Source organism: Malurus melanocephalus, unplaced genomic scaffold, assembly GCF_030028575.1.
Source record: "Malurus melanocephalus ecotype Western Australia unplaced genomic scaffold, MMel_1.1 scaffold_135, whole genome shotgun sequence".
Classification (NCBI taxonomy): domain Eukaryota; kingdom Metazoa; phylum Chordata; class Aves; order Passeriformes; family Maluridae; genus Malurus; species Malurus melanocephalus.
In genome coordinates, this window is record NW_026623367.1 from 1,648,788 (window position 1) to 1,675,827 (window position 27,040).

Here is a 27,040-nt window from a genome sequence, read left to right on the forward strand (position 1 = left end):
CTCCCAGGCCTTGTGCAGTTTCCATGGCAGCTGATCCATTTGAGGTCTTCTCCACGACAGCCTCACTGCTGTTAAAGCCCCAGCTTCCCCTTGTCCATGCTAAAATTTGGCTTAAAACTGTATTTTTGAGGGATGCAGTGAAAATCAGTACATTAAAGACTGAAAAATACTCAGGGTTAGATATCAACGTTGTCTGGACTTAGCTACATTTATAAACCATATCTAAAATTGAACTGGTCTAGACTCATTCTATAACTAATTAAAGGAAATAGGAATTTTTCATCTGACCAAAAATATCTGGCCTGTTTTGGACACCTGCTTTAGAAGGAGGTGAATCATCCCCTTTGACCACACTGACCGGTTCCTCCTTGGGCAGGGAGAGATCTGTGGGTCAGTAGTTGGTGTTCAATATCTACATTAAATTTTTTTAACCTATCTTCCTAAACAAGTTTGGTTTTGGCAAAGGGGGCCCTGGCTTAATCGAGAAGTCATATGTTTCAGAGTTCAGCAGATTTCAGCTTGGCAGCGGAATGTCAGCATCCTTTCCAGGTGTCATGGATACATCAGGCTGTCCGAGGAGCTGGGCCCAGATTCCTCTCACCTGATTTTGTGGGCTCCCTGGGTTAGGGGTCAGAATTCTCTCTACAGTAAGCAGACATCAACAAGAATATCCAGAAATTGGTCCAAATGCTTCATCCCAGGTTCTGACTTTGAGTCTTCTCTGCCAGGGATTTGGCAGGAAATGGTTGTGGTCTATTTTAGAACTATGTCAAGCCTTCCCTCCCACTTTGTGTGAGGTTTAGGGCTCCTTTCTCCTGTTTTTCYCTTGTTTACATACATATATATTCAAGCTGGAGCTCCTGGGCTCTCTCTGTGCTCCGTGCAAAGAAATGCACTTACATTCAAGGTTCATCTGACCTTTTTATCAGCACCTTCTGCTGGTGTGGAGCAGCTTCCMCTGCCAGCACGAGGTGCTCACAGTGGCTGGGTCAGTGTGTCTGTGCTGTGGGACCTGTGTTTGGTCACATYCCCTGTGGCTCTTCACACACAGGGCCACCAGGGACAACATCCGTGTCCTGGGCTGGGGCTCTCCAAGGCTTCCATCAGGTCTTGGACAAAYTTTGGATGCTCCAGGTCCATCCACTCAGGGCTCGATTCAGTTGCCTGTTGGCAATGCTCTGGGGTRTTCAAGACATGGGATATGTAAAAGTCAAGTTTCTTGCCAGAGTCAAATACCCAAGAGAACAGCAATGAACAAGAAACTCCTATTCAGGCATCTGAGTCAATCCCTGAATGTTTTGGTGCCTTGACATTGTTATTACTCCCTTCAGCAGTGTCCAGCATCTCTCTGTTGCCTTTTTGGCTGGTTTTAGAATTATGAGGCAGATACAGTTAAAGGGATAGAAGGGTTTTACCTCAGTGTTTAATAGGATCCTCAGTGCATAGCTCATCAAGGTGGAAAATGCTGAAGATGCACCTCGTGTGTAACACGGATTCAATTTTTATAGATTTCGCAAATTAGCATATCTGTCTAGAATTCTCTAATAAAAGAACTTAATAAATAAAATAACATCCCCCTATTATAAATAATCCATCCCCCAGATGAAGCCAGAGCCCAGTTTACACAGTTTGTTACAGAGAGAAGGCTCCAACCAAGGTTGAACTCTCGAGGTTGAAACAGCACGGGGCTCTCCAGCCTCCTTCTGGGGTTGTTTGGTCTTTCTGCCCAGCAGAACCCCAAAATTAAGCTGGAATATCAGGCTGCAAGAATTGCAGGCATGTAGGCAAAGGGTACAGAAAACATCTAAAAGAGTATATAGAATATATAACATTTTCTATATGTAAAATAGAAAAGGCCAAAATCATCAGGCGTCACCTCTACAGAGAGCACCTGGGATTTCCCSTTGACACTTTCTCCTCTGTCACTCCCCAGGTGCGTTCTGCTGCCAGGAAGAGGTGGCACCGCTGGCAGGATCACCACTCCCTGCGGGTGCGGGTGGCACGGGCCATGTCCATCCCCACGTCCCCGACACGCATCAGCTTCCACAGCATCAAACAGACCGCGGCCGTGTGACCGCCCCACGCCGACCGACGGACAGACGGATGGACACCACCACCACCCCGTGGCCTTCACAGTTCTGCTGGCCTCACTCCCCCTCCGCCCCAAGCCTCTTTGTGCAGACTTTCTGCCTTTGTCCTCGCTGATCTCTTCTCAGTGAGGGGCTCTCGTCTCCCACGTCCGTGATGCTGCTCTAAGGCCGCCGGGAAAAAGCCTCTTGGAGTCAGTGGTGGTAAAACAGATTCAAAGATGGACCAGGTTCAACCCTGGCTATATCCTGTGGAAGCTCACAATGCAAGGTCTGAAACAGCACACTGGCGGGAATCAAATTTTTTTCTCCTTTCTATCCTTTTTTGGGGTTTTTTCCCCCTTTCGTATCGTGGTGAACAAAGACTGTTTTTAACACGCTGCCCATCTCRCCCTGTACATTGAATCCCAATGGTTTCAGCAGTTTGGTGTATAGTAGCCCGTTCCTTTCTTGTTTCCTTTGTAAAAAGTTCCTTCTCTGCAAAACTGTCGTTTGAGAACTCGTGGCAGCAARGAAAAGAGCGTCTCAAAAGTGGTGTGAAAAACCTGAATTTATCTGCCTTCCCCATTTCTCCCTTTGACAGACTGGGAGCCGTCAGGGCAGCGCTGGACTGTTCAGCACAGGGCACTTTGCCTGGCAAGCACCGTGCCCTGCTCATTCACAGATTTTTCAAAGGACAGCAGTRGCTCTAAGTAGCTCTACAAATTACYCTCATTCCTCTTAGCCCCACRCTTTCAGCACAATGTAGGTGGAAAGCCTTTGGAAAGTCGTCTTTTCAGCTCAGAGGATCGGGGTGGGGAAGGACAACTTTTCTGGGTTTGAAAAATACAAAAGGGAAGCACTGTAAAAATAATAATGAGAAGAGGATGTTTGCTACGTGCTGCACAAAGGTATCTATTGAGCATTTTGAACTAGAGCAGTTGTATCTACCTGGCTTTTTATGTGATGTTCAAAAATACTGTATATTTTCAATAATAAACACTACTCTGGGTTGGTTTCAATAAAACCAGGCATCGTTTTCTTTACTCTGGAAAGGAAGAGGACACCTGTCTTGAGAGTGGTTTTGTATCTAAGATCTAAGGGAAAGGAATCCTGTTTGATAATGAGCCAAGATGAACAACCTCATGGTAAAATTCTAACAAGAGGGCATTTAAATGCAAGAAGATTTGCCTCCTCCTCAGCTCATGGTTTTACGCTGGATCYCTGTCCCTCTGCACTCTCTCCACTGGGTTTTGCTACAGCAGGAAGAAAAAAAAATCATGTGATGTATTCTCCATCACCTGTGTCTCAACAGAGCTGGAGTAATTTGCTCTTTTCACTTTTATCAAGCTTACTCTGAATTTTCTTCAGATGTTTTATAGAACTTTTCAGCACAAACTGTATTTAAACCTCCAGATTTATGTTGCTGTAGTTTTCAGGGGCCRGAAGATACCTTGGAAGACATTGTTATAAATCCCCTGCTTGTGGAGGCATCCTGTCCTAACAGCTCAGTCACATTCTGCTTTGAGCTTGCTGGCGATGAACAGCAAATTCAAATAAACAGCATTTTGTAACTTTTCCCTCTCCTAACTCATTTGGATTCGTGTGCCTCAAAGAGATAACAGAGGGAGGAGGGAGATTGGAGTGTCTGATGAGAGAGGACCAGGTTTTATTCATCAGCTGCATCACAGCAGCAATGCACAGCCCCTGGCATCTTGTGTTTGAAGGGAGGGATGTGTCCACAGGCCAGAAATGTGAACAGTGAGCATCTCTGTGTTTGCTCTGGCCCTGGGCCATGCTGGGATGAAAAAGGGATTTGCAGTGCAGCAGATAACTGTCAGAAATTGCAGTTTATGGTTGCTGCCAGGAGTGTAGCAGACATCCAGGCATGTAGCAGAAATGAATGTGKTTTTTTCTGAGTAGAAAAGAAACTGGGCAGCTGGAGCAGTGAACGAATGGTTAACTCTGGGTGCTTTAGAGCTTACAGTTTACCCCAGTGAGCCACTGGAATATATCCATGCCAGGGCACCCATCTTGTGCCAGTGGTTTTGGGCTGTGCCTGCAATGCCCTGTTTTCACTGACAGTAAATATACACTGAATGTTTATGACCAATAAATAGGTGAAGACACTAAAATTTGGTCTGTGTCAGAAAGTCAGGGGGCTGATCTCCCACTGCATGTGGCACACAACCGAGGAAATTGTGCAGCTTTAAGAAGATAAAAATTTAACCTTTTCAACTCTGCAAGCTCTCACCCACAGGACTTTGGAAGAAATTCACAGTTCACTTTCCTGACAGCAGTGGTGCTGCTCCTGTCTCTGCTGTGCTCTCTGGTCCCACAGGTGGAGAGCTGACATCTGGCACCAACAGCATTTGGCACACCCAAGCAGAGATGACAAAATGCTCACCTCTCCTGGAACCAGCTACAGTAGCTGCTGCTGCCATCCCATGGAATGGGGCTGCTCAGAAATGGATTTGAGTTTAGCTGTTTGGAAATCATCCCACGTAAAAAAAACCGCCTGCAGAAGAGATAAACAAGTGCTTCTGCTCTCCCTGGATAGCCCTTGATGAAAATGCTGGCACAACTGGAAGTGAGCCACGCACCCTGATGTCAAGAAAACAAACATTTCTGATTTTGCACTGAGTGATGCTTGTCCTGCCTTTCAATAGTGAATCAATGATTTCATTATTATCCAGGATACCTGTGAGCAGAGCACTGAGACCTTCCCCAGATATCTTGGGCAGCCAAGGAGAGTCCCTTGGCCATGTGTGCCCTCTCCTGAAGGCGAGGACATGGCTGAGGAGCAACCGTATGGAAAAGCACCCAGGGACCTTGTGGATGCTGCAGTGAGCCCGAGGCAGCCATGTGAACTGGCAGCAAAGGTGACTGACACAGGCTGGGATGTTTTGAAGCGATTATTCCCTTTTTCTTCGCACCTCTTAGATGCAGCCAGACTCTGTGCCCAGTTTGGTGACCCCAGTACAAAATAAAACAGATCAAGATCAACCCCATGCTCGGGTCTGGAGCACCTACCATGTGCAGAGAGGCAGGAGGAGCTGTTTCAGAACAAAGCAGAGTTTTTTGATGGAGCTAACAACAGCCTGCCAGTTCTCCTGAGGCTGCTGACAGACCCAGCYCCTCACAGTGGTTTGAGGCAGGAGGAAACACAGTAAAACAGAAAAGAGCCAGATACGATACAAGGAGAAAGTTTTTCCTCAGGAAGACGGTCGCACAGTTAGGGTGTGCAATCTCCATCTCCAGAGATTTTTCAAGCCCCAGCTGGATGAAGCCCTGAGCAGCATTCTGAGCCTGCTGTGAATATTTGGACTGGAGAGCTCCTGAGATCTGCCTTACAACCTGGATTATCCTGTCATCCTACAAGTGACATTGTCATCGTGCCTCTAACAGAAGGGAAGAATGAACACAATCAAGGTCTGGCTGCTGCCTTTCTTTGATGTGCACATCAGGGGGTTTGGAAACAAGCTCATGTCTCCTTTCTTCAAAAGCAGCTCCTTCGTTTGCTTTCTCCTGGCAGGAACGCAAAGATGAATAAAGTCATGTCTCTTTAGGGAAAACTCTTYTCTTTACTTTGTGATGCCTTTTAAAGCCCTCCTTTTCAACAAAATAATCATTCGTGGCACAGATCTGGGGTGATTCAGATGTAGCTTTTGGATCAGCAGGAGCAGTCTCAGCTATGCCAGGAGARCAGTGGTGGATCTGTTGGACTGACAGCATTCTGTGCATGTGTGTGTACATGTGTGTGTTTCTGCTCACGTGTGTCCGTGTCCTCGGGTGTGTTTGAGGAGAATTGATAAAATTCCTTTGGATTTACAGCTTATTGTGTAGGAGGAAAACAAAGCTTCTTGTGTTCAGTGAATCATTATGGAAATGAACTCCCATGAGCTCTCGAATGCTCAAAACACAACTCTCCAAAGCTCTTCCAGGAAAATGTTTGCAGTTCTGAGCCCTGCAGACCGTGCCTGTGCCGAGTGGCTTAGGCAGCAAGGAGAAGTTGACTTTGGATCTGGGCTAATTGCTTCCCTCTGACACTATTTAAACCTTTTTCCCTCTTCCTTTGCAATGAATCYCCAGTTCCAGCTGCAGTGGAGATGGCTGTGCTGCTTTATTGGATGGAATATCAGGGATATTGGTTTGGGGTTGGGTTTGGGTCCATCATACTGCACATACAGGACATCCAGGGAGTTGGACACAGCTCCAGCTTCCAGCAGAGCATCACCCCACCCCAATGCTCTGCACTGAGGGAAGGCCCTGTGCCCAACAAATGGGCCTGGGATGGAAAATGTGTCAGGATGGAGTCACTCAGGGCGGTGTGGAGCAGGAGCCTGGGCAGAGAGGAGCTGTGAAGGGACAGAGCCATGTTCTGGCCACCCTGGTGTCTGCTCAGACTCACTGTTCCTGTGGTGTTGGTGCCTGCTCCTGCAGACAGCCACCTCAAGGCTCTTCTCTCAGTCCATGGGGAGAAACAAAGCAATTTTGGGATTACAGCCCTCCAATTCACCATCCAGAAAATGGCATTTCCCTACATGGAAGGGATGTTGTAGGTTCATGAGTGTGAAGGTTTCACATAAATCCTTGAAATTTTCCTAGATTAATTCTCTGTATTCCTTTTCTCTTGTATGTCTTCCACAGATGCTGGAAGAGGCATCTCAGGAGAAAGAAAGAAACAGATAATTTTGGGAAAGAAATAGATAATATCTGTGAGTTGTGAACTGATGGCAAATTCTGTAGTTAAAACAAAAACCTGCATTGCCTGGCTGGTGCTGTTGGATTTGACATTGGTTTCTTAAGTTTTTCCACTTGCTAATTAGTGAAAGAAAATCCATCTGGTTGGTGCAGTTACAGCGGTGCTGTAGTGACCTTAAGCTGTGAGAAGCCAATACTTTGGAGAAGAACTCCTAAAACCTTAATGAGTTTCCCAGATGCTAATGAGGCAGCCAGCCTCCACGAGAGCTGTGTGTACTCAGCACTCTCCAAAGCATCCTGTGCAGTGCACCCCTGGCACATCTCCCCTCTGCTCCCCCAGGCTGCTGGGGGTGGTGTCTGATGCCTCAATCCAGCTACCTAAACCAGAGGCTGGACAAAATTCAGAGAATCCAAAGCAGTTCTGYTCATTGCAGGGCCTTCAGGGTCATTCAGGGCAGTCCCAGCCCACCCAGGGGCTGCACCCACAATGGACAATGGCTCAYGGGTTTTTCACCCTTTCTCACTTTTGTCCATTTGCACATCAGGGCTGAATCCTCCAATTGCAGCTCAGCCAATGCAGTCATTGCCTCCAAGTTGGCTCCCCCAATTCTCTGTTGTTTCCATCTCTTGGGGCCTGGCACAGGGAGGTGTCCTTGAGTTTGGGGCTGCAGAGGAATTGTTTTGTGTAAAAATGGGAGAGCAGGAGCTCAGCACTGTCTGTGGAGTCTGGAGTTATGCACTGAAGAATCACAGGGTTACAGAGACATGGAAGTACAAATTCTGAAATCCTAAGGCATCATGTCACAGGTTGAACCAATTCACTGCACTCTGCTGACTGACACGTGTCAAATGAGTGGTTCAGCCTGCTGAGGTGGAGAAATGACAAACTGCAGCACTGCTGGCAAGGTCACCAGGAGCAGCACCCTGCAGTGGGGTGGCCTCAGGGTCCAACAGGGCTGTGGTCATTCCTGGCACAGGGCTGATGAGCTGCCCTACACAGGGAGCAGTGTTACCCAGGCTCATCCCCATCCTGGCCAGCCACATCCAGCCTCCAAGAGCATTTCCACAGCAGAAATGCTGCATTCCCTCAGCTGGCTTTAGTGGTTGACTCATTGTGACCTTTGCTGGTTGCTGACTTTGAGCCCGGCAGTTCAGCCAGAGGCCAAGGGATCAGCAGGGATCCTGGCACATCTGATCTCCTCTGATGTTGGAAACGGGGGTTGCAACTTCCTAGCATGACCAAAAAAAAAAATGATTCTGTGTGCAACAAARCAATGCAGGCCACAAGGTCAGCCCAGCTGCTCCTTGGGGACATCTGATTGCCATGGTTTTGTGTCTCCCTGTTGTTGTCCAGCAGCCAGGCAGGGATTGGCYTCAGATCTGTGAATCATCGAATTKTTTGGGTTGGATGGGACCTTTAAAGGGGATCTGGTCCAGCCYCCTGCACTGAGCAGGGACATCTCAGCCAGGTCAGGGTGCTCAGAGCCCTGARCAGGCTCCTGTGCTCAGGTGTTTCAGAAAGGTCAAGTCTGGAGCTGACTTTTGTGAACAAAAGGACTGTGTAACCTTTTGGGGCAAAAAACCTCAAACAGAAATCATAAAACCATAGAATCACCCCTCTGGGGTTCAGACTGTTCTCAGTGTCTGTCCACAGAGCACCCAGCAGCTAACACAGCTTTTTTATCAATGTGAACACCAAAATGCCTAAAACCTCATAACAAACTGAAATGCATAAAACCCCATAACAAACTGAGAGGTGCACAGCTCGATTCATGTCTGAAACCTGGTGTACCCTTGGATTTCTGTCAAAAATACAGCAGACTTAATTGACTTTATAAATACTCTTACACATGCTTGTGYTTTTTTTAGTATATGTGAACTTTAAATAAATATTTCTGACAGGTGTTCTGCAAATTTCACAGAGCCATCAAATCACAGAATGGTTTGGGTTGGATGGTTAAAAATCRTCTCATCCCAATCCCTGCCATGGGCAGGGACACYTTCCACTGGAAGGAAAATAGTCCTGAGGTTGGAATAGGAGAGTGGTGTTCTTTCACTGCTCCTGAGCCACATCCTGTGCACGAAGGTGCAAAAAGCAGCACACCACAAGCATCCARAAAGTTTGCTTGAAGGTTTTGTCTCAGCTTTGCTGAACTGCATTTTCTCCTTTTAATAAACTTAATGATTTTGCATGTTTTACACACTCCCCGGTAAAAATCTGTGATTCAGAATCAGCCTCCACATTTGTGCTGTGCTCCAGGCTCAGCCTCACCTCGTTAACAGCAGCTGCCTCACTCATCCTCGTGGTTTCCCCCTTCTTGGTGTGCACAGGCTTTCAATATGTGCACAAATTTGCTTTGCTCAGCACTGAAAAGCATTGGGAAGTTGCTTGCAAAGCAGAAAAAGTTGAAAAATCCACATAAAAAACATTTTCTCAAAGCTGCCAACATCATAAATCTTTAGGAACCACGCAGTTCCCTCTCCTGCTGAACTCATGAAGGCAGGGATGTAAAAGGAGACAGATGGGATCTGCAGCATTTCCATCTCTCTGTGCTCCCAGGGGTTGGGAGGAAAGCCTCGAGCCTGTGCAGCCCCACGACTCGTGCTGTGAGTCCTGCCATAAATCAGCCCTTCCCATGTCTGAAGGGATAYCAGCTCCCAGCCACGAGCCCTGTGGGACAGGCTCCTTCCTGCTGAAATGCTGGGCAATCAGAGTCAATCCAAAACCAAGCCCACCAGACCTCCTGCTTCACAAAGTGAGGACCACAGGCTTTTCCRTGTCACTCACACACAGCATCGTCCTGGGGGATGTCATTTATTAGTTGTTCATAAAAGAATCCACAGCCTGAACCATCAAACCATCTCAGCTCAGTTATTTTGCTGCTCACAGACAGTTTTATTGGCCCACCCCTGGAGTGAGCACGTCTACCCCATCTGTGGCACTGCTGCAATGAGAATATTCTGTTTGCCAGGAGCAGATCAACATCTGCATCCAGAATCACGTGGAAGACTCACCTCAAACCCTGCAGAGACCGTGCCAAGTGTGCAGTGTGGGATTCTGAACAGGCTTTCGAAAAGGTGAGGGTTTCCCAAGGATCTTTTTGKTTTGTGGCAGCACCACAGGATTCCTGGCTCACCTGTGTTCCAGCCTAAAGAGAAATCTCAAATCCACTGCAGGAACACCCCAATTCCTGCCCCTCTCCAAGGGCAGGTGAAGCTCACACCTCTCCATCAGGGTTCACATCACTGAGAATGACAAGCAGACTGAGGTGTCCCCATGCAGGATTGAGAGGGGTTAAAAAAGAAGAAAAGAGAGCAAAAGCTATAAAATGGCTGTARCTCACACAGAATGCCAAGGAAAACATTCCCAAGCTGTGGGGCAGATTTCCACTGTGCAACTGCTGGCTTTGGCTGGAGAGATGAAGGAAGAAAAATCCTTCAAAAATACCTGTGAGCCTTTCCTGACTCAGCTTTGGGAYTGGGATGTGCCCTAAGTCCTGGAGCAGGCACGTGGCTGGTAGGCAGTGCCTGCTGGGGAGAAGGGGATGGGAGCAGCCAGCATTCCTAAATCCAGCATGGATGTGGGGCTGAGCACTGTGTGATGGGGGTGGCTCCTGTSTGCCCAGCCTGGGCAACCAGCACAGCTGACACACAGGGAAAGCCTCTCCTGTGAGGAAAGGGTGGGAGAATTGTTCAGCCTGGAGAAGAGAAGGCTCTGGAGAGACCCCACTGCGGCCTTTAAGCACCTAAAGGGGCTGCAAGAATCCCAGAAAGGGACTTTTGACAAGGGGAGGTGGTGAGAGAACAAGAGGGAATGGCTTTGAACTGGCAGAGGGCAGGGTTAGATGGGATATTGGGAAGGAATTGGTCCCTGTGAGGATGCTGAGGCCCTGGCACAGGGTGCCCAGAGAAGCTGTGGATGCCCCTGGATCCCTGGCAGTGTCCAAGGTCAGGCTGGACAGGGCTTGGAGCACCCTGGGACAGTGGGAGGTGTCCCTGCAATGGCAGAGAAGCTGGAAGTGGTTTTAATACCCTTTTTAAATACCCTTTAATAAGACCTTTTCCATATCAGATCCCTTGGCTCACCAGAGAATTTTTACCATTTTTCCCCATGTTGCAGAAGAGACTTTGCAGTTTTTGGGGAATTCATCTGCCTCCTTCATGAACAAGGGCAAACAAAGCAGGGTTTCACATGATGCCAAACATGATTTATCTGCAGCCTTCTGTTGTGGTTTATTCACTGATTCACACACAGCTTGGATCAAGAGTCATTATGGGCTCATGTTTTTCCAGCACRAATTCACTGTAAGTAAAGAAAAATTAGCTGCTCACATTAGTGCTCAGCAGAAAATTAAAAGGAAATTATTCAAGGTTTGAGATGAATTAGTAAATGCACAGACAGTGGCATTTTAGAGCCAGACACGGGAAAGTTTAAAACCTCTCCTCTGCCCTTTTCACAGATGCACATTTTATTTGTAGCTTTTTGGAGAAATCAGTGAGTTTAACTGAYTCATGGCCATTTCATCATTGTCTAATTTCACAACAACAGTCAGGAGCTGTCAACAAGTGCCCAGCTCTCAGATGGAAAAWAATCTAGCATGTCCCAATACTACAGCTTTTTCCAGATTTTATTTTTTCTTTCTCTATTGATCAGGACATAATTAAATATCTCTATATAATTGATCCATCACCAGGTTTTTCAGACTTTAATAACCTCCCCAGAGAAGTCCAAGGCCAGGATGGACAGGGCTTGGAGCAACCTGGGGTAGTGGAAGGCACATGGCAGGGGTGTGSAGCTGGATGATCTTTAAGGTCYCTTCCAGCCCAAACCATTCCAGGATTCTGTGATAGCAATGAAAGAGGCATTAATTAAAATAACATTTTCCACTCCTGTTTTCTCTGTGCTGTTCCTGTGTGCAGTCATGCAGGTAGCAGTGGTTTGTTTTTAAGGAGCCTAAAAGCACCTCCCTATCCTTGAGACTGAAATATAAACTGCTGAGGCTCGTGGAGGCCCTTAATTCCTGCAGAAATTTCATCCCAGGTCTTTAAACAAGCTCCCAGCAACGTCTGCTCTTCCAGAAATCTCTGCCTTGATCATGGAAGGTTTTCCTTTGACARAAGTTAACCCCTGGATGAGATCTCAGATATTTTCCTCCAGACCTTGTTCTTATCACATATGAGAGKTCAGAAATGTGGACACTTTGAGGTAAAGACTGTAAATCTTCTAAACCAGCTTTTTTCTCAGACCATTACACTGTCAGGCAGCTCTGTGGCTRAACTAGACCAAAGACCAGCTCTTTCCAATCATTCCAGGCTGGTGGCAGAATCATTCCTGCTGCCACCCAGGGTGGATTTCCCTCTCAGCCACTTCTTCAGGGAGAAAGAAAACCTAAAATCCCTTCAGTCCCCGTGGCTACAGCAGCTCTGCTTATCAAGAGTTCACAGGAAATCCGTGATTGCATCTTAACACAAATGAACTTCACCAGGACCATCCCCAAGTGAGGAAAAAAGTGGAAGAAAATGCAGGTTTTGCAAAATGTTCGTAAACTTGTTGAAAAAGAAATTTCGTTTTGATGTTAGTCTTCTGAACTTTTATCATTTTATCTTCTAGACTTTTATCACTCTTTTCACTTTCAATGAATATTAATCCAGACTTTGGAACTAAGAAGGATTGTCAGAATGGAAAAACAACCATGCAAAAATGCACAATGTCAGGAATGTTACAACAAATTAACTTTTGCTRTTAATGGCATTTATCCCTTGAGAGTTTACAAAACTAGTGTGTTCCATCAGTCAGCTCTTCTTTCAATTGCTTGCTACTTTCTAGAGACCAATGGTTTGATCAGAAAATTCCAGGTCTCCTTTTTAATCCGTGGTTACTCTGTAATTTAGCCCTGTCATAATTTAAGCCTTGGCCAGCAGAACCTGGTTAACACTGAAATAAAACCTTAAATAAATTTGAACTGCAGGTCTTGCAGTCTTCATTCAAAACATCTTAGTGCCACCCCCAAGGGCCCAGTGCCTTGATTTCCTTTTCATTTTTGTCCTTTATGAATTGGATAAACTAAAATCCGTCACTTTAACCCCATTTTATGTTATTTTTGGATGTGGTCTTGCCCTGTAGACGACAAACTCCAACAGCTGCCAAAGGTACAGTGAATTCACATCMTCTGGTGCTGGGTAAAGGGATTCATCCCAGCTCCTGTGGGGTGTCCASAATGGAGAAATGAATCTTTGAGCTKCTCACTCAGTAAAAGGGAGAGGAACAGGCCCTGTGAGGCCACAACTCACCTGTGCTCTCACAGACACCTTCCCACAGGTGGGATGAATTCCCCCTTTGTCCCTCAGCACAGCCACTACCCACATTCTGAACCTGCTTGAATCCACCTGGATTATTTCCCTGCTGTCTCACTTCACTTTTATTTGAGTTTATTTGAGTTTATTTGAGTTTTATTTGAGTTGTGATGATGAATCACATCTGTTGTTTTCCCGGGATCCTTTTTGATCCAGAGTGGCATAACTTTGAGCAGAGAACTGCTAATAATACCATTATCATCCTTTTAAGGGAAGAGGGCTCCTGGATCATACTGTCACTACAACACTCATTCTGCCGAGTTGAACGTTGCAATATTTATTTTATACAGAAATRTTAATTTGTTTTACACAGAAATGAACAGGGAGAAGTGCACAGAGGGGAAAAAAAAAAAATTAAAAGTCTGTCCTCAGTGGAAATAATAGGGATAAAGCAACCAGTAACTAAAAAGAGAGAAGAAATTCCATATACTCAGGATCCTCATTAATTGTAGTCTCTTTTTCATTCGATTTTGTGGCCTTCTTTTCATTCCAAAAGCTGGTAGTGGGAGTGCTGTAAATACTGTAAATRCACATTCCTTTTGTCTCTTTTTTGCCCAAATACAGGTGTTTCCTACCATAACAGATACCCAGAGCACCAGAGAYTCCTGGCAGGCTGGCAGGACACAGGACAAATACTTGGATTTTCAGGGCAAGCAGGCAAGGAATACCTCAGGAGGCCTTAAAGGACAGGAGATGTCAGGATTCTGTCAGGGATGAAACCCTGGGACCACTCACAGTGTGAAATAAACCTGCACAGACTAAAACAGGAGCTGCAAGTCCCCACTGGAGACAAATGCCATTCTCATGTTCTACCCTTTGCTTACACTTTTACTCCATTTTAACCCCAGTGAGTGCTGCTGCTCTGATTTCTATCAGCATTCACCCAAAACGTTCCCTGAATACCCACAGATTATTTCCAAATCGCTCTGGTGTGAACCACAGCAGAGCTGGGCTGTGGAATTAGCTCTCATATAAAGAACAAACAAGGCTGGAGTAAGATCTAGCTCAAGGAATGCTCACTCTGCCCTTTTTTATGTTTTTCCACCCCGTGCTCCAGTAACACAAAGCAATTCTGGGCCCTTTTGGAKCTGCCTCCTCTCTTATTTTCATGTCTCCATATCYACCTASCTGAGGCACCAAAAAGACACAGTGYMCACAGGTCTCACCTGCAGGGATRAGAAAACACCATAAGAAARTGCCAGKTTGGGCAGGGCTTGGAGCAYCCTGGGACAGTGGAAGGTACCCCTGCCTGTGGCAGGGAGTTGAAATGAGATGGGCTTTGAGGTCYCTTCCAACTCAAACCATTCTGGAATTCTAGGATCTTAAAATTTCCTGGTGAGAAAATCAATTTTCCTGGTGAGGCCGTGCAGATGGAGATACCACTGCAGAAATTCCTCTTTGCACGATCTCTTCTGCTGGGCTGGAAGAGACAAAGCGTAACACAAGTGAGCACCATAGCAACTCAAGCACCTCTTGTTTTTCTGTTATTTCTTTTTAAAAAACAAGCAACAGAGCRTGGAGTGAAGCCAAATTAAAGAAGTGAAAGTCAGAAGGAAGAGGTGACCTTGTATTTCATCTCTGATTAATGCAGGTTATTGTGAATAGCACCACTAGAGACTGTACCTTGTGCTTAAAGCACATTTCTGCCTATAAATAGACAGTGCTCAAGGCTGGTTTTAAACACAGATAAAAAAATGAAGAAATAAAGTGTCCCAATAGTTCATGTTTTGGACAGATTAATCTAAGGGTGACTTCCACTGGAATAAAGGTCACAGGAGAGAAAGTGCACTGAGATTTCAAGGTGTGTCCTGCCTCATCCCAAGATACTGAGATTGCTGCTGTTTTACTGGAGAAAAGCAGTCTCTCTGGAGAGATCTGAGATGATCTCTGAGTTGTAGGTGACATTTCCTGAGCTAAATTCRCTCCTGGAATTGGGGTCTCATTGGATCAGAAATCGCCCAGGGTGCTGGCAACCTCTCCATGGAGATAGGACAGATAAACAGCCAGCTGGAATAACCCAGGTGGGCTTCCCTCGGGCACAGAATCATCAAATTTTAGAATAATTGGGGTTMAAAAAACCCATCAGTGGCAGGTCCACCATTGAGCCGTGTCCSTGAGCACCCCCAAGAGCAGCAGGGGATGTCTGGGCAGCTGACACAAGGCTCCTGGGTCCCTGTAGTCAATCATCTCCATCTCCTCCACATGGTTTTTTTCCTTTTCTTCTGAGCCCCCAGCAGCYAAAACCTGTTAGGGTTGTGATTTGTCGTCCTCCCCGAGCTCTTCACCACCTTTCACACGTTTCTCCAAGGAGAGGGARTTGTGCTATTTCCTAAATGTGGATTTTAGGGACCTGTTTCTGCCTGGATGGGGCACCTCACAGCTTTGGAGGGTCACARTCACTTACTCTGAATGTGAAAGAGCTGCATTCTCTGGGAATGGGGGGAATTTGGTCTGGAAACACTGAAATAGAGTCTGAGCAGAGCTGATCTTCTGCAGAGTCACTTTTCCCCACTTTCACCACTGCAGTTTTGTCCCTGCCACGTGAAACTGTGACCATTTGGGAGTGTCTGCTGCACTGCAATGACTCCACTTCCCAGGAACTGTTTCTCTGTGTGAGGAGGATGCCAGAGAGGTGAGGTCACTTTAAGGTGCTAATTATCTGGAGTAAACCTGGCAGTGTTAATCAGGAGCAAACCAGGAAAAAATAGAAGTAATTTTTTTTTTAGGTTAAAAAATAAGAACGGAATATATATATATATATATATTTAAGTTCAAAAAGAAAAAAAGCCCCATTGAGATAATCCAGCCCTGGAGACAAGGCAGACCAAGCCATGGTCAGACACAGGTTTTGACTGGCAGGCTGGGTGGGTTGAGAGGAAAAGCACAGGGTTCYCATCCATCAGCTGAGCTCTGCCTGCTCTGCATCTCACAGGGAAAGGCTGCTTTTTTATGATCAAGCTTGAATGGCTTAACTGGAAAAGCTTTCTCTGTCAAAAGTCAGACGTTTCCACCATTCTGGACACAAGTTATGTTTGGCAAATCCTGCACAYGAGCATCCACAGCATCCAGCTCCTGGCACTGATCTTGGGTGGAGAAGTCTGTTTTATTTATTTGCCCTGTGTTCCTCCTGTGGTCAGTAGAGAGTCAGTTAATGTTGTCAGGRGTCCAGAACATGACTTATCTCATCTAGGAGGATTTGAGAGGGATTTTTTAGGCCTCTCTAAGTGTCTGTTCCTCTCTGATGGTAATGAAGTGAGCTGAGAGGTCTGGTCTGGGTTTAGGCAGAGACCCATTGAATCACAGAATAAATTGAGATGGAGGGGACCTTGAAAGGTCATAGAGTYCAACCCCCCTGTAAGGGGCAGGGACATCTTCAGCGAGATCAGGTAACTCCAAGCCCTGCCCAGCCTGGCCTTGAGTGATGGGGCAGCCACCACCACTCTGAGCAACTGTGCCAGGGCCTCACCACCTCCATCCTAAAAAACTTCTTTGTGATTTCTACCCTAAACSTACCCTCTTTCAGTTCAAAGCCATTGCCCTTGTCTTGTTCCTACAAAACCATGTCAAAAGTTCCTGTAAATCTCCTTTGGAGCCCTTTTGGGCACTGGAAGGGGCTCTGAGGTCTCCCTGGAGCCTTCTCCAGGTTGAATAATCCCAGCTGTCCCAGTCTGACTCCAGATATTGTCATAGGGATATTTCCTGATCTGTTTTTCCCAGCCCAGACCCAGCTGAGGATCCCAGACATTTATTGAGGACGAATCTGTGACAGCAGCCACCACAGTCCAGGCTGGTCTGAAACATCAGAGCTGTAACACACAGGCAGCCCTGCCAGAAAACTCCTGAGTGACAGCAATTTTATTGTATCAAAATGTTTGCTGTCTCCAGGCTACAGTAGAAGATGGGGGGAATAGTCTTGAAGGCTTCTTTTTGTCAGTTCAAGGTCCTGTTAAATGTCTCCAGTTCACAGGCACTTCGATGCAGCCAGTCCTGGAAACACATTTTCCCTGGAGTATCAACATGCTGTGATCTAAAGAAAGAGGGCAAGGGTTCTCAGCAAAAATCCCAACCTCTTTAGGCTTGGCAGAGTGTGCAATTTAAAATCCATTATCCACCCRTCTACCAGCCGTGCTTCTTCCACCACTTTTTCCAGCAAAAGTATTATATCAAAGGCTGGCAGCTGTCACAATGCTTTGATCCATCTTCAAATTGCCATTCTGGATTTAATGTGACGTTGTTAGATGAGTCAAAGCAAGAGAAATTTCTCTGATTCCAGTGTTTCACAACCTTTGTGTCTGCTGGCCATCCTCAGCCATGGGAACAGGGAATGGTGATCCATGGTTCTGTCCTGGATCAGTGTTCCTGTGCTCTGGGACAGGCACTGGCCTCATCTTTGTGATTCAGGGAGAAAAGCAAACCCACCATACAAGCCCACCCCACCCTCTGAGGCTGTTCCCTGACTCATTTTTTTAAAAATGGGAGATAACCAGCTTTGACAGGAGAATCCTGTTCAGTGCAGCCGAGGGAGCTGATGAGGACAGAGCCAAAGTGCCTGAAATAACCCTCGTGCCCCCAAAAAACGTTCGGGGAGATCTGCAGAGCAGGGGCAGCATTGCCCCCTCTGACCCCAGCAGCACCACAGCGTTGGATTTTTGTGTTTTCCATGGCATTTTCCCTGCAGAGGAGGAGCCAGGAGCCCAGAATGAACTCTGTGGAAGCRTTGGCTCAGTGAAACTCCCCACACTCAAACCCTCGGCAACCCCAGCAGAAACAYTGGGGACTCAACAAGTGACACTAAACTGGAGCTTTCCAAAATTAGCAAACTCAACTCCCCACCCACAGGGGGCCATCCCTGCCCAAGCTGTGAGGGCTTTTTTGGTGTAAAATACCATTTTTTTGTAGCTTGCAACAGCTCTGAGGTGGTGTGGAAAACCCTGCTTGTTCAAACGCCTTGTTCTGATGTGTAAAAATAGATGGGGTGTTTGTTCTCTTTCCAGTGAATGGGAACAGTGTGGAAACAGGGACCATGGGAGGGAATTATGGAGGAATTGTGCTGTGCTKGAGTCCTTTGGACAGCCTGGGCTGGGCCATCGGCTGAGCTGACCGTGAAGCCACAGCAAGAACACGGAAATTTCCTGGAAATCACGAGGGAAGGATGGGTCAAGATTGGCTTCCTCAGAGATGTCCAGGAGCCAATCCCAAGGAAAGCACACAGAAATCATGGGATGAGGCAGTCACCCACTGAGGCCAAACTGAGGCTTCTCTCTGGTTTATGCAGCAGGCACATCATCCATTTAGTTGTCTGGGGTGAGTGCTAAACCTTCAGAATGGAAAATAAATTTATCTACAAAAGGAATCAATGCTAAAGGACCCAAATAAATGAATTGAACTGCTGAGCACCGAGTGAAAATGCAAAATGTTCAACACAAATTACAGATGTGTGCAGAACATCCCTTCAGAAATGCCTGAGGGAGAGCAGCCCATTYTCCATAAACATCCCTTTCCCAGCACGAATGTGTCCCACTCCTGGCACCATCCAGGGGCTGTTTATTGCCTCTGTGGGATCCTGGGTTCCCTGCTCAGCCTGGTTCACCTCACAGTGCTGCAGAATTATCTTCTCCCAACTCTGCCCCTGCATCTGCCAGGAGACAGCAGCTGCTCTAAGGATCCAGGGAATGCAATCTGAGGAAAKATTCCTCCTGCCCAGATTGGGTTCACATCATGAAAGCTTTGAGAAGCCGTTCCCATTCCACCTCTGAGTCAGAAATCCTTGCTGGATTTACAGAATCTGCCCATTGGATGCATTGGACTGGTGGAGACTGGAGACTTCTGTCCTCTCCCCATTTTCTTGGCTGAGAGGACACAGAACCCAAAGTTCTGCAAGGTCAAGTGGGGATTTGTCTTCCTGTTCCCAACCCTCATCTCCCCTTTCAGCCTCTCCAAAAAGACACCTGTAAGGCCTCCTTTGGGATAATCCCAGTTGGCATCGTCTCCAAACACCTTGAAAAACTCATGAAGGGGCCCAAGAGTCCAGATCCACCATTTCATGCAAGAAAGCATGAAATAAAGATAAAACTCCACAGTTCCTGGGGCAGCTCTCCTCTCAGCAGACCCAAGAGCTTGGTGAGCCACCCRCTGCCCTCCTGAGGGGTTATTGTTACCCACGAACCAGCGCTGGAAAATTTCCTGTGTGGGATGGAAGCTGCCACTGCTGTTCTGGGGATGGTCAGCCTGTCTGTCCCCACCTCAGCTACCCCTTGTGAGGAAAATTAATCCACAAGCACCAGAGGTTTAGTCCAAAAACGAGATAGAGGAGTCTCATAACTTTATTCATGAATAAAGGGAGAGGGCATGGGCATTTCCCATGGGGTCTCTCAAACTGATAAAGAATGCTGCCTCTTTTATCCCAATTTTATGGCTGCATTTCCCTCTCTCTTTCCCCACTGGCTGAGAGACTTGAGAGGTACAGGCTCCCCAAAACACCTAATGTAACCCCAAATTTAATATACATTCCCCCCTTTAACATACATCCCCCCTTTCTTCTTTTCCKTATGTCTCAGCTCTTGTAGTTCATTAACASASTCTGGGGTCAGTCAATCCGTGGAATTCCCATGGAAATCCTTCCCACTGTCTCTCATTATCAGTCTTATCTTACCCACAGAGTCCCAGTTTGTTTGCAAACACACTCCCTTCTCATTCCTTTCACCCTGATGTGCACCCAGCCTGTCTGGRGTGTCTCTGCTGTCCACCCCTCCTCCAGCACCCCTGAAAGCCCTGGCATCATCCTCTGCCTTTGCAAGCCCTCTCAYAACCTAAGCTCCCCTGCAGGTCACGCTGCCTCCAGCTTTTCCYCTTTCTAGAGAGCTGTTTCCTTCTCCTCGTCCTCCCAGGCCTGCTGAGGAGCTCTCCAAGGAGTTTGCAGTGTCAAAACACCCTCGTAAATCAGCTCCGTGCCGCTTTCCCAAGAATGAGCGCACAGGCGCCGCCGTGTCCCTCGCAGCCCTTTCCCACCGTTCTCTTTTAAGAGACTCCAAGCTGCTCCCTGGATTCTCAGCCCCCAAAAAATTCCTCCCGTGTTTTTCTCATTGCATTGCAGAGCACACGAGTAGGTGTTTGCAAACAAGCCCAGCCAAACACGAAGCCCCACACTCCCCCATCCTGCCTCAAGGCATCAACAGGGAATTTGACGAGCTGTGCAATGCATTATCTCATCCCTGCAGCAGCTTTCACCCACGCCTTGTCCAATCAGGGGCCACTTACCCCACTAAAAATGTCAAGCCAGCTCCGAAAAGGATGCTCAAAAATACCTCATTGCTTTACAGAACTGCATGTTGTTCATAACTCTTTCCAGCAAGGTTGTGGGGTTTTTTGTTTGGTTTTTTTTGTTTTTTTTTTTTTTTTTTTTTTTTTTTTATTGTATCAGCATATTTACAGCTCACCCTGCCCTGTCACACTGAGCAATCATCTGGGTACTCAACAGCAATGAAGAAACATTTCTGAAGTTGCCATCTCAGCCTTCAGGGCCTGATGGCTGTTGGTGGCAGTGATACCTCACACTGACACAGCTGGAATCTGCTAATAATCTCCTGCTGGGATATTGCTTTCTCACCCATCCAGCAGCAGAACTGCTGAGAAACTCCCTGCCAAAATAAATGCCACTGAGAACTCTGTCTTGTCCTTCCCTGGACTTTTCAGCARAGAGTGCCTTGAACAACAAAAAAAAGKGGCATYGGGAGARGAATTATTCTAATTTTTGTATTTGTAATTTTACCAGGATTGTTGAAAAAGAGAGAAAAATCCCATCTCTGACCTAATGATTGCAAGGAGTGTTTTATAATGCACAGGAAAGCCAATTGACACTGGGGAAGATGAGAAGGGAAGGGGGACCATATGTCTGACCTCCGAGACTGTCAGCACATTTCTGACTTGTTAGAAAAGCTGGTCCTCAGCCAAATGTTCTGTTGTCACTTTTCTGAGCAAGGCCCCGAGGGCACATCCTTGTCCTGGCAGTCCTTGGCTGTGTGTGAGTCCCGTGCTCGCTCCACAGCAACAAAATGCTCTTGAGAAGTGCAGTCAAAATGATGGGGTTTGGAGTTGCTCTGGTAGGAGTAACCCACTGAAAACCCCAAATCCTGCAGTCTGGAAGGAGTGCTCTCAAATATAATTCTCAGCAGTGTCTTTGTGTCCATCCCTCTGTGCTCCAAATAAATATCAAATTTTAGCACAGCACCAGCTCAACAGGATGCCTAGTGAAGAATATGTGTCCTTCTGTATTCTCATTCTGGAAAACTGTTTTTTTGTCCCCATGGCAGATCCAGGAGCCATAGCTGCTCTTTAACCAGGCAGAGTATAAAGGAACAAATCTCTGGCCAAAAAAAAAGCCTTTAACATGAGTTGAGCTARGGTGTCTGTGTGAAAATCCCATTGTCTGCACTGTGAGCTCTGGCTTTACCCTGCTAGGACAGGTAAGGAGCTCCTCACAATCCCCAAAATGATCAAACAAACCCCAAACTGAACATTCAGACACTGTAAAGGGGTCCCTGACCTAGGGTGACCCTCTGCTAGGACAGCCAGTACTTCCTAAGAAAACACTGCCTARAATTAGCAGTGGGAAATACAGAGAGGCTGTCCTTAATAAAGTTCATAGGCCAAAAAAAGAGCTGGAAGCAGAAATAACTTTTATTAAATTAACTGGTGCGTCTGTAGAAAGTAAACAACTGTTTGGGTGTGCAGRATGTTTCTTCCAGCAGCAAATGCCTTCAACCTGCTGCTCCTCAGCCTTCAAAACTCAACGTGATTTTGAGCAATCACACAGATTGCAACCAGTTGTTTAATCTGGCAGAAAAAAACAAGGCTTCCTGGTTGTCCCAAGCTCACTTGGAATTCAGGATGCTTGCCAGGGAAGGGAGGATGCATGTCTGGGAGTGTGATGTATTTGAGTGGCAGGGAGAAAGAAAAATGGTTCGTGTTTATTTTTGTCCGAGGTCAGTGTGGAGTCAGAAGGAAGGTAAGAAAAACTTGGTCAAATAAATAAAAAATATTCAGGTTTTCTGGTGGCTTGGAGCTACAGGTGCTGAGGGAAGCTGGMATGATCCTGGTCCCATGAGGCATTCAGAGGTGTGAGGACACAAAGCCCTTGGCCCCAAACCAGGGTGGGGCTGGGAAAACAYACAGGGAGAGTTCACTGAAACCTGGGTTAATTACTTTGGCCTTAAATTGAAGATATTTTTAGACTGAGCTTTGTTTTACTATAGAATCTCCTACATCTTCTTAGCCTGATCCTTCCTGGGAAATCACCAAAGGAGAAAAGACAAAGGAAAATCCCACAACAGGATCCCTAAGGCCACACTTGTGCAGCTCTGCACGAGGCTGAACAGCTTGGAAATACCCAGGACAAGKATGAAAGGACAAAAAAATCCACAACTGGGCAGCTCATCCCATCCTACACATCACAGAATCACAAAATACCAGGTTGGAARGCACMTCAAGGACCATCTGGYCCAAWATTTYTTAGAAATTCAYAGTCCRGACAAGATGGTCCAGCACCCTGTCCAGAAAAATCATAGAAATGTCCAGTGTTGGGAATCCACCACTTCTTAGCTGGGAGAGATTATTCCAGYGGCTGATAGTGCTCATTGAGAAAAATTTTCCTCTTGTGTMYAGTTGGAATCTCCCCAGAAGCCCTCAACTTTTCATATATGCTCCCTGTAAAAAATGAATCTCCATCTCTGCTGCCATTGAGATCCATGGAAATGGACACAGTCCTGTGCTCCAAAATGTTTGTGTTCCTGAGCTCCAGACCAAGAAAGACAGAATTATGAAGGAAAATTAATCAKCCTGGGAAATGCTGAGTCCATGCTGCCCCTGGAATCTGAGCTTCACACCCAGATGGTCTCTTCCTTTCTCCTCTCCTCTGGACACACAAAGTTTTCAGGTGTTCTGCCACCTTCCAGACTGCTGATCTCGCAGATCTCGCTTCCCAAGGAAAAATAAATCCATGTTCACCTGCCTGTACAAGTCCTGGAGGTGTCTCCTTGGTAGGTGAGAAAAAATCCCAGAGTAAATTTAATTCCCTAAAGTAAAATTTAATCCCTATTGTAAAATYTAATCCCCAATGTAAAATTTAATCTGTGTTCTTTGATTAATCACTTTATCTGCAATTAGACTAAAGCAGGCTTSTCTGCTGTCTGGGTCAGATCTCCCAGTTCCACTCCCATCTACCAGGCTTGACCTTAATCAGACACAGAGATGATAAGGGCTGGCCTCCAATGCAGGTAACTCATTTATCTGTGGTAATTAGTGATACTGGCAGGAAAAATGCTGTTGCACTTCCTCACAAGATTATTGCTTCAAGTGACTGTATTCCAGCAAACCCAATAAAACCCATTTTTTCATCAGTTCACAGGATGGTTTTTCAGAGCTGAGGCTGAGATGAGGCTCTTCTATCTCACCTTTACACCGTGCTCATCTCTGATGTGAAAACACACGAGAACAGCACATGTGGCCACAATGTCACAGGGCTGGAGAGGGCTCCACATGATGTCACCTCTTTTATTTCTTTCTGTTGCACCTCCCAAGGTTTCTGGGATCAGAGCTGTGCTGTGCTAGGTAAGCACCATGCAAGAATCAGGAGAGCCCAGAGGCAGGAAGACTGCAAGGATCTGCAGGAGGATAAATGAKGTGGAATGAGAAAATTACAGAGATGTGGCAATTGAGTACATGAAACTTCTCCAGGAAAAAAAAAGTGATGTTACTGGAGGCATCAATGTCACCACTGCCTCTCAGACCATCACACCATCAGGGCTTTGGGGGTGGGATCAGTGTGTTTTAGGAAAATTCCTGGTAGAAAGAAGAGCTTATCTTGGTAGAGCTTATCTTTCTGTATTTCCAGAACTGCTTTGGAGAACTGGAGAGAATTTCACCTTCTTAGGAGGAAATCTTCCAGGAAAACCTCTAGGCTCCTCTGGAAAAGCATTTGCCCAGTATCCATCTCTCAGTGTGGGTGGGACAGGCTCAAAAAGAGCAGAGCAGGTGAGGGAGGCACCTTGCACCAATTGTCCCCTCTCAGGAGCAGAGAGAGGAGGGGACTGGAGCTGTGGGAAACACCTGCCCAAATCCTGGCTGCAAAGGACAGGTGACTCCGAGGAGAAGACAGCAGGTCCTGTGAGCATCTGCAGGATGTCTCATCTCAGAGGAGGGAATATCATGAAGCTTTCATCATTCCTGGCTGTTTCATGGATTGGCCAGTGACAATTTGGCTCTCTGGTTCTTATATCCCACATGTAGCCTATTACATGTTCAGAACTTACAACAAGATCTATTTATGGGTGTGTTTTCATATAAAATACACTCAGAACACCTAAATATCAGCACAGCCCAAATAAATTCAATCCCAGGACCCACTGCACCACCGCTGGAATAGGCAGAGGTGACAAGCACCTTGCTTAGCATTCCAGTGTCCAGCKTGGTGCTGAGCCATGACCTTCTCTGGGACATCTTACAGAGTATTAATGGCACATAAATTACTCTTTTAAATGCTCTTCACAGGCTGTCCATGCCAAAACCAGCAGTGAATCCAACAATGTCACAATTTAGGATAAAACTKCCTGGGTTGGAAAGGGAGACAAGATGTGCCAGCTCCGGGGCTCCTCTTCTGCTGTCGTGATTAAATTTGTGTGAAAAGGCAATTAAAAAAACTTAACCAACTGGAGTAGATTGCCAGGAGGGTGATAGTGGAAGTGGAAATATTTCAAGGGCAATATCCTCTGCAAAACTGGCCAACCACATTTGGGTAAATCACAGTGAGCTCTACCAAACCACACAATCCATGGAATTCTTGGCTGTGAAGCAGCACCAGCTGGGAACACTTCAGAGGAATGAAATCTGGGGTGAAAAATCCTGGMARACTCCAATTACAGTTCCCCATGAGYCAGGTCARTCTGCCCTTTGCCACACAATTCCCAGAGCCCACGAGGTGGGAAACTTCCATCCACATCATGCCTGTGAACGGGCTGCACCATGATGAAGTTCATCCCTTTTTTCAGAAACATGGAAGATCTTCTCCTCAGGAATGAGTTAAATTAATTTAAGAGTTAAAAGCTTGATGCTTTTTCCAGTGTATCTGTATCTTTTAAACACAAAGGATAATACCTGCAATCACACAGCACAATAGATGTTTTCTGCTAGTTAGGATTTTGCACAATAAGACTTCTTTTGTTTGGGAAGAAAAAAATTATTCTCTGCTTTAAGAAAAAGAAAGGAAGAAGGAAAAAAATRAATCTTCCATTTAGGCTTCCATTGAGAGAGATTAGAATGAAAAAAACCGCCATTTAAATACAATCACTTCATTCAGCTCATTTTAACTATTATGAATTGACATTAACAAGTGAAGAGCTGGCTCCTTTTTCACCCCTTTCTTCCCTGTGCTTTTATACTTTTGTCAAGGTCAGAGCAATTAGGCTTTCCTTTTCTCACATGATTAGCTGGTCAGAAGTCCAGGAGAGGAGCAGGCTGACCAGAATGTGATTCCAAAGGCAGGATGCTGGGAAGGGGGAGCAGAGAAGRAACACTCAGGTGCCATTTCTTCAGATGAAATATTATGCTGGGAGACATTCAGCCCTTGCTYGGTGCAGAAATGTGTGTGAAAGCTGATGAATTTCACTTTTATTGCTTACTTTTAATGACCGAGATTTTGATCAGCACAACAATGACCTCCAGCACTGGAGCATTTTTGGTGCCTTCTCTGGAACACTCAAGTTCAAGATTCCCTTCCCTTCCCTTCCCTTCCCTTCCCTTCCCTTCCCTTCCCTTCCCTTCCCTTCCCTTCCCTTCCCTCTCAACTGGAACCTAGAAGTGTCATCAATTACAAATAATGAAAGTACACCGGAAAGACACAGAAGTCTCACACATCATCTCATCACAAAGACTCCTCAAAGAATAACACAGAAACCTTCCCCAAGGAATTCCACCCCCTCTCCTCATCTCCCTCACTTAATATCTGCATTTTTCATCAAAACATTCCATGGATCTCACATCTGRGTTAATCCTATAGCAGTGGATCTCATTTGTATGTAAAAAAATAAATCAAAAGATGCACCAGTGTTTTTAAAGAAGCTTTCTGTGTTTTCATCCTAACGATTTTCCCCTCCTACTGTCAGGCAGCTGTTACTGTCACTCCTTCCAGGCAGGAATAAGAAGTGCTGATAAAAGGAAGAGAGCTTGTGAAGTGGCACCCTGCCAAAAAGCAAAACTTGTATTTTCCCCTTCCTCCAGAAACAAATCAAACCCACTGGTTTCTCACAAACAGGGATCTACGAGCTGAGAGTGTTCCAGAGGCATCAATAATAATAATGCCAGGAGGGCAAAGTGATAGAGGGCATGGAAAAGGAAACCCAGGGACAAAGGTGAGAATGAAAARGGCTCCTCAAGACAAATTGTCTGGGAGTCACTGCTCACCAGGAACCACTGGCAGAGTGTCTGAAACATTGCCCCTTTCYTCTCAGTTAATCTCCTAAATTCTGCCAAAATTTGCCTCAGTGATCCATCCCTTGAAACATGAATGATCTTTGAAGACAAAATATTAGAATTTTCTCTGAAAGCTGGTCAACATTTTGTGGTCTTCCTATGGGGGTGTTTGCCTCAAATTTCCCTTTAACCAACTGGTTCTAAACTCATCCTCACTATTGTCTTTTGTTTCCTGAATCAGAAAAAACACAAATACATCGCTATCACCCCTAAAAAATCACCACGTTAAATGCCATCCTCTAACATTAATTAATAAATTGTTCTGTTGGCTGCAGAGAACAGCACATAAACTTTTGGCTGGAGGCTCTTACAACCTGCATGAAACAGCAAACATCCCTAAAATGAAATCTTTCAACTTTCTAATGCATTCACTTTTTCAGCTCCTTTCTTTTTGT

The 27,040-nt window shown here is 46.0% G+C and overlaps 1 protein-coding gene across 1 annotated transcript in view; it reads left to right on the forward strand.

The window, feature by feature from the left end:
• CRHR2 (corticotropin releasing hormone receptor 2) overlaps window positions 1-4,705 on the forward strand; it is a 96,549-nt gene extending 91,844 nt beyond the window's left edge. The window contains exon 12 of the mRNA XM_057370881.1: window positions 1,934-4,705. Coding sequence (XP_057226864.1) covers window positions 1,934-2,074 — 141 coding nt within the window. The 3' untranslated portion in view covers window positions 2,075-4,705. The remainder of the gene's footprint in view (window positions 1-1,933) is intronic.
• The last annotated feature ends 22,335 nt before the right edge of the window (window positions 4,706-27,040 follow it).